Here is a 12619-nt window from a genome sequence, read left to right on the forward strand (position 1 = left end):
AACAAATATACCTGAATCATTTTCAAAGTTTTATTGCACGTACTCATCAGTCTTATCTCAGATGTAAACATTTCTGCTGCCCAACAAACCAGACAAATAGAAAACTGCATGGCTCTAATCTCTAATGTAGCGCAACACAGGAACAGTGTTTAGTTTTAGTGTCAGTATTAACTTAGTCACATTTAAGGCATTACAATGTATTAGAAGTATCGAGGGCAGTAATGTCTTCAGTCTCAGACGGTATGATGGCAATCAGTTCAGTATCAATAACTGCATCAAGCAAAACAAACTCATGTATCACATTGCAGTGATCTTGAATTGGGGAAATGAGGATTGAATGTAAAGCAATGCTATGCAGTATAAACAGTGTGTTAGCTTCAACGGAAATGAAAAAAAAAAAACACACTTCAAATTTCAAACTCCTACCCACACCTCTATCAATACAACTAGTTAAATAACACACTGCTGTGCTTTCTAGTGTTAAACCAGTGTATCATTACTCAATATCTGCACCCAGAATTTCCTCTGCAGTTAAATCTGTCTATAGTCATTTCACACATTAATGATATTCCAGTTTACTCTCTCTCACTCAGTTGTATATTTACAACACAGTCCCGATCAGATGGGCTCTGATCTGCGTTCATACTGGCTGTGTGTGAACGTAGTCCTGTTGATCCTGCTCAGTGGGTGGTTAGCCTCCTCCTCTAGATCCGGGTACCCGCTACCGTCACGCTGCTGTGCCTGCCTCTCACTGGTGGGGCATCTGGTGGTGAGAAACACCCCTCCGACCAGCATCAAACCAAAGGAGATCCAGCCCAGGTACAGAGCAGGTCCCCAGTCTCTTCTCAGCAGCACAGCCCCCTCCAGTGGCTGACTGCTGTGATGGCACGTCCAGGCTGTGGGAACCAGCAGCAGGATCGCAGAGAAAACAAAGAGAGCCCCACAAAACACTTTGATCTGACTGCGCCTGGGGAACCACACTGCCCCCGTCGCACCGATCACCACAGCAAAAGCCCCAGCTCCAATGGCAGCCATGATGAGGGCTCTCCACGTCCGGAAACTTCCAGAAAGAGACAATAGAGATTGATAGAAGGAGCAGTGCAGGCTGCCATCGTGGGCCAAGTCCCAGTGATCCCATTCCAGCCACACCCCATCCCAGTAGGCAGGCAGAGTAGCCGTGGTGTTGTCCAGGGTGCCGCTCACCTTCCACAGGGCCAGGCAGCGCGTCAGAATGGCACAAAGCCACCCTGTGAAGGCCAGACCGAGGGCAGCGAGCTCCAGCTGCCGCTCCATGACTCCGGCCGGCCTGCCTGCTCCTCCTCTTCACTGCAGGCCCGACTGCCTAACCAGACACAGCTGGCAGCAGAGTGCACTGGGGTGGGGTGTTATTTTAACGTGTGTGTGCATGAGTGAGGCAGAGACAATTTGCGTGTCTGTCTGTGTGTGTGTTTGTGTGCGTTTGTGTGCCTGCCTGTTTTGCATGTGTGTTCAGAAAGAACAAACCAGTTCTTTGGTATTCATGAAAAGGAAGAAGGCACAGCGTAGCTGTAGCTGGGTGGAGGAGGGAAGTCCCCGTTTGCTCTGCCATGGTTTCAAAACAATCCCTTTCTCCCGGAGAAAAAAACAAAGGGTCCACTGTGGTCTGACTTTTCACCACTGAGAGAAAATTTGATTTAAAGAGCCTGAAGTTCTTACGGATCTAAATATTCTCACAGGAGAAGTGTAGATGACTCCCTCTGTGGAGCTGCTGGAGCTCTCAATGCAGAATAATCATTTAATTGGCACATGTTTATTCTACAGCTTTTATTTTGAAATACAAGCTGCAAATCATAAGCGCACGAGAGCAGCAAATTTAAATGTTGACTGTTGATAATTTCACTAAAACAAGATTAATGTAGTTTTCTATTCAACTGAAATGCATGCATAGTCAGCTACAAATCTTTTCACTAGTTTTCTTTGTGAAAGAAAATAAATGCAGACTTTGTGAGACCAGGAAAAACCATCTGATGATTCACAGACTGCAGCTATTTCAGAAGTTGCCATTTAGTCATAGCTGTATCAGACATACAGTGGAATATATTTCCCCTTTATCAGTGGATCTAATAATTCAACTGCACATGTCACAACAACATTTTCAACATCTTCAAAAGGCTGGTATCAACACCACTGTGGACAGAATTAATGTAACTGTTGATAATGTTCGTCAAACCCATGTGTCCCACCTCGCAGGAAAATGAAAACCTGTCGGACTGTAGATAGATAGATGAATGATGACTTTATTCATCCCCGAAGGGAAATTAGGTTGTCATAGCAGTCCGGTGTATTTGAATACAAAAAATACAATAGAATAAAATACTGGGGTAGAAAAAATAGAAATAAAAATACAGAATGGAACAAGGACACTTAAGAAACACAAGATAAGTAAGTAGATAATGTGCAGCGGCAAGATGATGGTAATAATACTGATGGTAAGAGGGTTATGTTACTGTTAATAACAGTATATAGTAATATATATATATAATATATAGTAATAGTAACAGTATGTGATGATAATAATAGTAGAATAACAGTATAATAATAACAGTATATAATAACATGATATAGTACTAAAGGTAGCAGCAACAGTATATAATAATAATAATAATAATAATAATAATAATATGTACACAGAAATGTGTCATATATTTAGCCTGTGCAAGGTGTGCATACACACATAACTGCAACATATAATATGTACACATGTATAAATATATATATATATATATATATATGTATATATATATATATATATATATATATATATATATATATATATATATATATATATATATATATATATATATATGTATGTATATATATATATATATGTACACACAAGATATGATATATGATATATATGGGATATATAGTGTAGGTATAGGTATAATATATGCATGATAAATACTTGACTAAACAAGATATAAATACCATAAATAATATACTATGAATATGCATATGTAAATAGAAAGAGCAAAAGGATACAAATATTGTATAAATATGATATATAATATCAATACGGTTAGTATTAACACATATCACATAATAAGATGGTGCTCGCCACAACAGACTGACAGAACACATGCAGCATCTTGTTGCAGACATGAAAAGACCTGAGCCTCCTCAAGAAGTAAAGCCGTCTCTGACCCTTCTTGTAGATGGCCTCTGTATTGGTGGACCAGTCCAGTTTATTGTCCAGTGTTACACCCAGGTACTTGAATGAGGCCTAAATCCACATCTGTCCCACTGATGCAGACAGGAGAGGGCAGGGGCTTGTTCCTCCTGAAGTCCACCACCATCTCCCTCGTCTTCGCCACGTTCAGCTGCAGGTGGTTCTCCCCACACCACTTTGCAAAGTGCTCGACCAGGTCCCTGTACTCAGCCTCCCTCCCTCCCTCCACACACCCCACAATGGCCGTGTCCTCAGAGAATTTCTGCAGATGACACGACTCAGTGCAGTACTGAAAGTCTGACCCATTAACCCAAGTGACGAGGGGAGCACCCACCTGCATGTTCTCCAGTTTGGCCTTCAGCAGTCTGGGCTGGATGGTGTTAAAGGCGCTGGAGAAGTCGAAGAATATGATGCGGACTGAGGTGTTGAGTATGTCCAGGGAGGAGTAAGCCTTCTGCAGCAGGTAGATGATTGCATCATCAACCCCAACATGGGGCTGGTATGCGAACTGCAGGGGGTCTTGCGATGGGCACACCAGCGGTCTGAGGTGTGTGTATTGTAAAGCAAACATTTGCAGTCTTTTTTTTATGTATCAAAATGTCTGTATATATGGATCCTCACTTCACACATAGATCTTGATGGCATAGCTGCTGTGTGTGGGGACCCTGGCCCTCTGTGGGGGGCAGCTTGTGCACAGAACGGCTCCCCCACAGAACTATATATATGGCTGCTCCAAGCTCTCTCTTCTGCACCTCGGGCACGCGTGGGTTGTGGAAGTCGCTGATGATGGAGTTGGCCGTCCAGGAAACAGCAACTACAGTGGTGAGGGATGCCAGGCAGAAGATGGCCCCGCAGCTCAGCACCACGTGAGCCTTAACACCGGGGTGGCTCAGGCAGTTGGTGCAGCGGGCTCCCAGGAGGAAGATGAGGAATCCCAAACATCCCAGAACCAGGCTGATGCAGATGAGGCTGCGGGCTGCCTGCAGGTCTGGGGACCCCCCCCCCCTTCAAAAAAATGCATCTAGAGCCCACATTACACAGTTCAGTATCTACTAAAAGTCTAATTTCAAAATAAAAGTGCATACTTTAAAGTGATCTTTTATTGTGACAAGCCCAGGGCCACACCTGTGCAATAATCGCGCTGTGGAATCAGCATCTTGATATGCCACACCTGTCACCTTGATAACAGAGAAATGCTCACTAACATGGATTTAAATTCATTTGTGACGCAAATCTGAGAGAAAGAAAAATGGGAGCAAAACCAAAAGTGTTGCAACAAGTGATTATGGGAGGGAAAATACAGAGAGGTTGCTTCCTGTAACTGTCTTAAGATAGAATCTAGGGATTTTTTATGGAGGCAGAGGCCCAAGGACCCGAGGCAAATTGTTCAAATGGTGCCTTTTTATACTGTGTTTCGGCTAATGACCTTGGGAGACTTCATTCACAGGGATCCACTGCCTGCTCACATATTAACACACTCTTCTTTTCCTATAATTATACACACACATCCTCACACCCCTATATACATATTCATTTCTTCCACTACCAACGAAACTAAACCCCAATAAACCACATTACATTTACCACAGTAAAATACACATATCTAATCCACCCCACACCAATTTAGACTTAGTTACCCCTGGAACTATAAAACATGGGGTCCATTGTCTGGGGAAGCCTTTTGCCCGAACACCCTGAAGACAAAGAGACCGGTGAGTAGTTAACACACTTTATAATCTCCCTTCTTGCACCTTCATACACCTATAGAACATACTACACATTGCATCAACCATTACATTTCTTTTGGCTTAACTCTGAGCTCATTGTTTTATCCATTAAAACATGGCTGCACATTTACTCCCATGTCCCTCTCTTTCAGGTGGAGCTGCGTGGCCTACACAGCACCTGCCAGCCAATCAAGATTAAAAAGGACAATAAATATGGAGACAAATATTCCACCAATCAATAGTGCAAAGTATAGCCATACAAATATGCAAAATGCAATGTGATCAAATTTATTGTGCAAATCGTCAATAAAGTGCTGTTGCTCCTATTAAAGTGCTTGTGCAATTATTGAAGCGCATGTGTTTCCATACCCTAACAGTCAAAAGTGCATAGTGCCATATTTACAAAGCCAGGTGACGAAGCGCTCTGTCACAGTATCATTACTCAATATGTGCAGCCATCATTTCCTCTGCAGTTAAATCTGTCCACAGCCATTTCACACATTAATGATATTCCAGTTTACTCTCTCTCACTCAGTTCCATATTTACAACACAGTCCCAATCAGATGGGCTCTGATCTGCATTCATACTGGCTGTGCGTGAACGTAGTGAACGTTGATTCTGCTCAGTGGGTGGTTAGCCTCCTCCTCTAGATCCGGGTACCCGCTCCCTTCACGTGCCTGCCTCTCACTGGTGGGGCATCTGGTGGTGAGAAGCACCCCTCCGACCAGCATCAAAACAAAGGAGATCCAGCCCAGGTACAGAGCAGGTCCCCAGTCTCTTCTCAGCAGCACAGCCCCCTCCAGTGGCTGACTGCTGTGATGGCACGTCCAGGCTGTGAGAACCAGCAGCAGGATCGCAGAGAAAACAAAGAGAGCCCCACAAAACACTTTGATCTGGCCACACCTGGGGAACCACACTGCCCCCGTCGCACCGATCACCACAGCAAAAGCCCCAACTCCAATGGCAGCCACGATGAGGTCCCTCCATGTCTGGAAACTTCCAGAAAGAGACATGAGAGATTGATAGAAGGAACAGTGCAGGCTGCCATCATGGGCCAAGTCCCAGTGATCCCATTCCAGCCACACCCCATCCCAGTAGGCAAACAGAGTAGCCGTGGTGTTGTCCAGGGTGCCACTCACCTTCCACAGGGCCAGGCAGCGCATCACAATGGCACAAAGCCACCCTGTGAAGGCCAGACCGAGGGCAGCAAGCTCCAGCTGCCGCTCCATGACTCCGGCCGGCCTGCCTGCTCCTCCTCTTCACTGCAGGCCCGACTGCCTAACCAGACACAGCTGGCAGCAGAGTGCACTGGGGTGGGGTGTTATTTTAACGTGTGCGTGAATGAGTGAGGCAGAGACAATTTGCGTGTCTGTCTGTGTGTGTGTTTGTGTGCGTCTTTTTCATGTATGTTCAAAAAGGACAAACCAGTTCTTTGGTATTCATGAAGAGGAAGAAGGCACAGTGTAGCTGTAGCTGGGTGGAGGAGGGAAGTCCCCGTTTGCTCTGCCATGGTTTCAAAACAATTCCTTTCTCCGGGAGAAAAAAACAAAGGGTCCACTGTGGTCTGACTTTTCACCACTGAGAGAAAATTTGATTTAAAGAGCCTCAATTTCTTACTGATCTAAATATTCTCACAGGAGAAGTGTAGATGACTCCCTCTGTGGAGCTGCTGGAGTTCTCAATGCAGAAAAATCATTTAATTGGCACATGTTTATTCTACAGCTTTTATTTTGAAATACAAGATGCAAATCATAAGCACATGAGAGCAGCAAATTTAAATGTTGACTGTTAATAATTTCACTAAAACAAGATTAATGTAGTTTTCTATTCAACTGAAATACATGCACAGTCAGCTACAAATCTTTTCACTAGTTTTCTTTGTGAAAGAAATTAAATGCAGACTTTAGTCATAGCTGTATCAGACATACAGTGGAATATATTTCCCCTTTATCAGTGGATCTAATAATTCAACTGCACATGTCACAACAACATTTTCAACATCTTCAAAAGGCTGGTATCAACACCACTGTGGACAGAATTAATGTAACTGTTGATAATGTTCGCCAAACCCATGTGTCCCACCTCGCAGGAAAATGAAAACCTGTTGGACTGTATTGTAAAGCAAACATTTGCAGTCTTTTTTGTGTGTATCAAAATGTCTATATACTATATGGATCCTCACTTTACACATAGTTCTTGAAGGCATAGCTGCTGTGTGTGGGGACCCTGGCCCGTGTGTACCTGCTGGAGGGGAACCTGGCCCTCTGTGGGGGGCAGCTTGTGCACAGAACGGCTCCCCCACAGAACAGCAGCCCAGAGGTCACAAAGCCTATATATATGGCTGCTCCAAGCTCTCTCTTCAGCACCTCGGGCACGCGTGGGTTGTGGAAGTCACTGATGATGGAGTTGGCCGTCCAGGAAACAGCAACTACGGTGGTGAGGGATGCCAGGCAGAAGATGGCCCCGGAGCTCAGCACCACGTGAGCCTTAATACCGGGGTGGCTCAGGCAGTTGGTGCAGCGGGCTCCCAGGAGGAAGATGAGGAATCCCAAACATCCCAGAACCAGGCTGATGCAGATGAGGCCGCGGGCTGCCTGCAGGTCTGGGGACAGGTCCAACAGGGCGTCGTAAAGCTTGCACTGCAGCTGACCTGTGTACTCACTGACACAGGTCATCCACAGGCCTTCCCAGAACACCTGCATGACCACCAGGTGGGTGCCGATGAATGCTGTCACCTTCCACATGGGCAGAGCGCAGATCAGGATGGTCCCAGCAACACCTACCATGGAGAGGCTGATGCCCAGCTCCTGCAGAGCCATGGGACAGTGGGCAGACTCTCTTACACCCTGGAACAAAACAGAGCGCTTTTATTCAGAATGGTTGGCTGCAATCTCACCTTTTATCACATCCTGACACTTTGCTGGTGGAAGTGATCAGTTAACAGGACTCAGTATTTTTGTTCTGTGATCTGTTTCATTCTTTAATATACTGAACAAAAATATAAATGCAACACTTTTGTCTTTGCTCCTATTATGAAATTAAAGAGCTAACCCTTTTTCTATAGACACAAAAGATGCAGGCACAGCTAGTGACAAGATCGTGAGGCCCATGGTCGTGCCATTCATCTGCTGCCATGGCCTAATGTTGCAGCATGATTTGCACAATTCCCAGAAGCTTAAAACATCCCAGTTCTTGCATGGCCTGCGAAGACACTAGATGTGTCACCCATTGATTATGTTTGGGATGCTCTGGATCTGTGTGTATGACAGCATGTTCCAGTTCCTGACAATATCCAGCAACTCTGCACAGAACATTGGTGAGGAGCAGTACGAAGTTCCCCAGAACACAAATGACAACCTGACCAACTCTGTGCAGCGGAGATGTGCTGCACTGCATGAGGCAAAGGGTGGTCACACCAGATACTGACTCGTTTTCTGAGCCACAACCCCACCCCCAAAAACAATGCATCTATAGCCCACATTACACAGTTCAGTATCTACTAAAAGTCTAATTTCAAAATAAAAGTGCATACTTTAAAGTGATCTTTTATTGTGACAAGACCAGGGCCACACCTGTGCAATAATCGCGCTGTGGAATCAGCATCTTGATATGCCACACCTGTCACCTTGATAACAGAGAAATGCTCACTAACATGGATTTAAATTCATTTGTGACGCAAATCTGAGAGAAAGAAAAATGGGAGCAAAACCAAAAGTGTTGCAACGAGTGATTGTGGGAGGGAAAATACAGAGAGGTTGCTTCCTGTAACTGTCTTAAGATAGAATCTAAGGATTTTCTATGGAGGCAGAGGCCCACTAGGTAGCAGTATGTCACAAAAGACCAAAACAGTGATGAGGTGTCATTTGCTCACAATTACAAGGAGCCTTCATAAGAAAGTTGGGTCATAAATTGTTGATGACTGGAGATAAAGTGAAGAATCTGGGACAACTTGTCATCTTCTGTTACAGAATTACAGCTGAATTGTTTAGACCGACACTCCCAAATAAATCTAGGTGTTGAGTTGCCGTCAACTTTTTTTTAAATAGTTTTTGTGGTGTTGCAGATTTTATATTATTTTGAAAGGATACATCGTCCTTTTCGATTTTTACAGGGAATTTGAACGGGAAATTTCAAAGAATTTCACTATTCACTAGCACAACATAAAGGTGGGACTGATGTCTGACCTCCACATCCAAGCCAGGCAGAAGTTAAACACTGAAAACATTCATGTAACATTAATATCAACACCTGGAGGGGGTCTTGTGGTACATGTTTAATTTCTCTTGAAGTTAGTGGTTGGAAGAATCAGTTTAGGCTTTGCAGATACTCATCAATGTCCCTCTTTATTCCTTTGCTGTGCTCACAGTACAGACAGTAATTGCTGTGAAAATGAAACCAGTGAGAAAGCAGGAATGCTTAGTGGAGAGAATATGTTGTTTTGAACATTCGTCGCTCTTCAGACTCTTCCTGTGACATCTGAGTAATGTGACCTCTTCCTCTTGTCTCTGATCTGCAGCCTGATAACATGAGAAAACAAAACAGTCCTGTGTGGTTGGTGGCTTTTGACATCTTTCAAAAACAATTCAAAGCCAACTCTTCAATGTGAGATTCTTTTTTAACATTCATGCACTCTATGGAAAACCCTCCTTTTAATTCATTCATCTATTTCCTTCCTGTAAACCAGAATATTTGTGTAGCAGTGTTGGATGACAAAAAAGGATGTCACACTTTACTAAACACATCAGGCAGCAGTGCTCCAAGTACCTGAGTCACCCTGTTTGTTCCCTGAATAGTAATCTGTGGTAAGTACCTGACAAACAGGTTCTCTCAGGGTTGGGATTAAATAACCACGGGTGCATTTTTTTGAAGTGTATATAAACAACAAGCATGAGAGAAAAAAAAGGTCTTTTATTGTGAAAAAATAGAATCACAAATATCTATAATAAAATATATGATTTTTTTTAGCTGAAACAAATAATTTGTAAAACACAGTTTGATAGATATAGCTAGACATAGTTCATCACCAAGGCTAACACTGAGATTAAAGCAGTCTTCATACAGCCAAAGTTTGATTCCTTCATGAGGACAATGTGCATATTTCCTTCATTGTGAGTTTTCTGTGTGTCTTTCTTTGTACTTCATGGAGACAAAATCAGACCATCAACATCAAATCATCAACCAGACTCCATTTGCCGCTTTAGGGAACTCAAATATATGTTTTTGGTGGTGTAGATGTTCTCAGTGAGCCCTCTTTGCTCTGTCCTCCAAACCTGTTTAGCAGGTACTTCTCAGGGGGCTTCTCATCTTCCTTGGAGGGACAGGTGGCACACAGAAGCGCCCCTCCCAAGACGAGCAGTGCCCCAGCCCCCCAGCCAATGTAAAGAGAGGCCCCGAGCTCTCTCTTCTGGGCGTCCACCAGCAGAGGGTTGTAGAAGTCCCTTATGATAACGCTGGCAGTCCAGGAAACAGGGATAAGACACAGGAATCCACTGATGATCAGCACTGCGCCTGCTGCCACTGAAGCCCTCGCCTTGGCCTTCTTCTCTCGAATGAAGTTGGTGCACTTTCCACCAGCGAAAGCTATGAGGAGCCCCACAATGCCTGTGATGATGGAAACCACCATCAGAGCGCGGGCCCCCTGGATGTCTGTCCCCAGAGCCAGCATGGAGTCATACACCTTACACTGCATCTGGCCTGTGCTCTGCACCACACAGCTCATCCAGATCCCCTCCCATATGATCTGCGATGTCACTATGCTGGCCCCAATGAATGCAGAGACCCGCCACATGGGTGCGATGCAGACAACGATCACCCCGATCCAGCCCACCAGGGCCAGAACGCAGCCTGCCATCTGCATCCCCATGGAAGCCATCGTCTTCTCTCTCTGAGCGTCTCTGAGAGAATATTAAGAGCTGATCAAGTGCTTATGTGCATCTGAAGCAGAATGAGAATGAAGAATGGGAGGTGTGAAAACCAAGCTGTTAAGGACATATTAAAGGCCCTGCCAAAGAATACCAGCCATGCAGGATTCTTTGTGCGTAAGGACAATGGAGGTTGGGGTTTTAATTATTCTTCTGGATGGATATGAGGATTGTATTTCACAAGGTTTTGTTGGTACTCTCAATAAGGAAAAAGACGTATGTGACAGAAGACACCAATTTGCACATGTAGGCAGTTTGAATGCAGAGTGGAGCACAGAGAGTGTTTGACAGACGTATACGAAGGCCACAAGTCTGCAGACTGTGAGAATTAAATGAATCCATCCAGGCGTTCGCCACACGGTCTCAAGACAAACAGTGATCTGTCTCTGTGTGTTCACACGAAACTGTGTGCACAATGATGAGAGTGACTGGGAATAAATCACTCGTGGTGAATCATACGAATCTGACAAATCTAACCATATCCACATATATAGTCATTAATTATTAGATGCTCCATATGTGTGTGTGTGTATGCATGCATGTGTCTATGCATGTGTAAGTTTGTCATTGGATGTGGTGGGTACTTGACGTGGAGGCTACAGTAACAACACCCCCCCAGACCAAAGGCACAAGCACCCAGAAACTAGGCCACCGAGGCCCCCAGCTGCCCCCAGGGCCCAAGTCCTGGAGGCAGCATGCCCCCACGACAGCCACGTGCCCGACCCAAAGGGAAGCCCGTGAGGGAGTACAGAGGCGACAGCCCCCAGTGCAAGGAGGCCCGGATTACTTAAGTATAAGTGCTAATACACACTGTGAAAAAATATTCAATAAAGTGCTGCATTCAAAAACCTACTTATTAGTAAGTTTCACTTTATTTATCTTGAGAAGTAAGTGAAAACATGACCTTGACCTTTATCACAAAAGTTCACATTTAAAATGACCAAATCTGGAGGATGAAGGACATGAAAGGGTGCAAAAAAAAAAAACTGCAATGGAAGTACTTAAGAAAAGTAAAAACTACAATGGAAATACTCAAGAGATGTAGCTCGTACTAAAGTAAAAGTACGTTGAATTTGTACTTAAGTACAGTCCTTGAGTAAATGTACTTAGTTACATTCCACATTCACATTTCAAAGCATTTTGCTTTCATTTTATCTTAGTGTCATTGTTAAGTTTCTAGATTTTTGAACTAAAAATATTGTATTAACAAGTTTCCTTGTAAATATATCCTTAAAGATGTTTTCAGCTGCATTTGTCTGTATGCATGCAGGGATTAAAGCTTTTAAAATAAAGTGTTACATATCAAACATTGTGATCTGGCACAACTTACTTATTTCATACACCCTGAAAGTAGAAAAATACTTTTATATGATTCATTTACCGAAACCAGTTTTTCAGTCTTCGCTTGGTTTGTGGCACAGTGATGAATTAGTTCCATCACCTATTCTGACAACAGTGAGTAGACTCTCTCTCTAATGCAGGGAGCATCTTAGGAATGTGATACCAGGTCAAAAGTAGAAACAGAACAGGGTGTGTTCGCCATAGTGAAACAACCTGTAATGCTGGGCTGACATCATGTTGTGATTCAGGGCGTAGGGAAAATGCAGAGGTCATTTCCTAGATGAGAAACTGTCTGGATCAAAAGTGTTTGTAAACAGCTCTTCCAAAGTACAGGATAAAAACCATTAGGTGCAGCTTCCTGTTTTTGAACAACAGAAGCTTTTTCTGAAGCTTTCCAACCTCTCCGACCGTTTCAAAACGC

The 12619-nt window shown here is 43.9% G+C and overlaps 2 protein-coding genes and 1 pseudogene across 2 annotated transcripts; all 3 read right to left on the reverse strand.

Annotated features, from left to right (window-relative positions):
- Positions 1 to 16: 16 nt before the first annotated feature.
- On the reverse strand, positions 17 to 1456 carry LOC139631491 (claudin-3-like). The gene has a single exon (XM_071495674.1). The coding sequence runs from the start codon at positions 1291 to 1293 to the stop codon at positions 619 to 621; it is 675 nt and encodes a 224-aa protein (XP_071351775.1). The 5' UTR covers positions 1294 to 1456; the 3' UTR covers positions 17 to 618.
- A 2226-nt stretch (positions 1457 to 3682) lies between these two features.
- On the reverse strand, positions 3683 to 10953 carry LOC139632406 (claudin-3-like). The gene is made up of 3 exons (XM_071497324.1): positions 10146 to 10953; positions 7193 to 7800; positions 3683 to 3873 (listed from the first exon to the last, which is right to left on the reverse strand). The coding sequence occupies exons 1-3, from the start codon at positions 10806 to 10808 to the stop codon at positions 3831 to 3833; spliced, it is 1314 nt and encodes a 437-aa protein (XP_071353425.1). The 5' UTR covers positions 10809 to 10953; the 3' UTR covers positions 3683 to 3830.
- On the reverse strand, positions 5361 to 6312 carry LOC139631492 (claudin-3-like; annotated as a pseudogene).
- Positions 10954 to 12619: the final 1666 nt, after the last annotated feature.

The sequence above is a fragment of the Trachinotus anak genome, unplaced genomic scaffold (genome assembly GCF_046630095.1).
Source record: "Trachinotus anak isolate AG129_WGS33_773 ecotype Australia unplaced genomic scaffold, CSIRO_AGI_Tana_v1 ptg000014l, whole genome shotgun sequence".
Classification (NCBI taxonomy): Eukaryota; Metazoa; Chordata; class Actinopteri; order Carangiformes; family Carangidae; genus Trachinotus; species Trachinotus anak.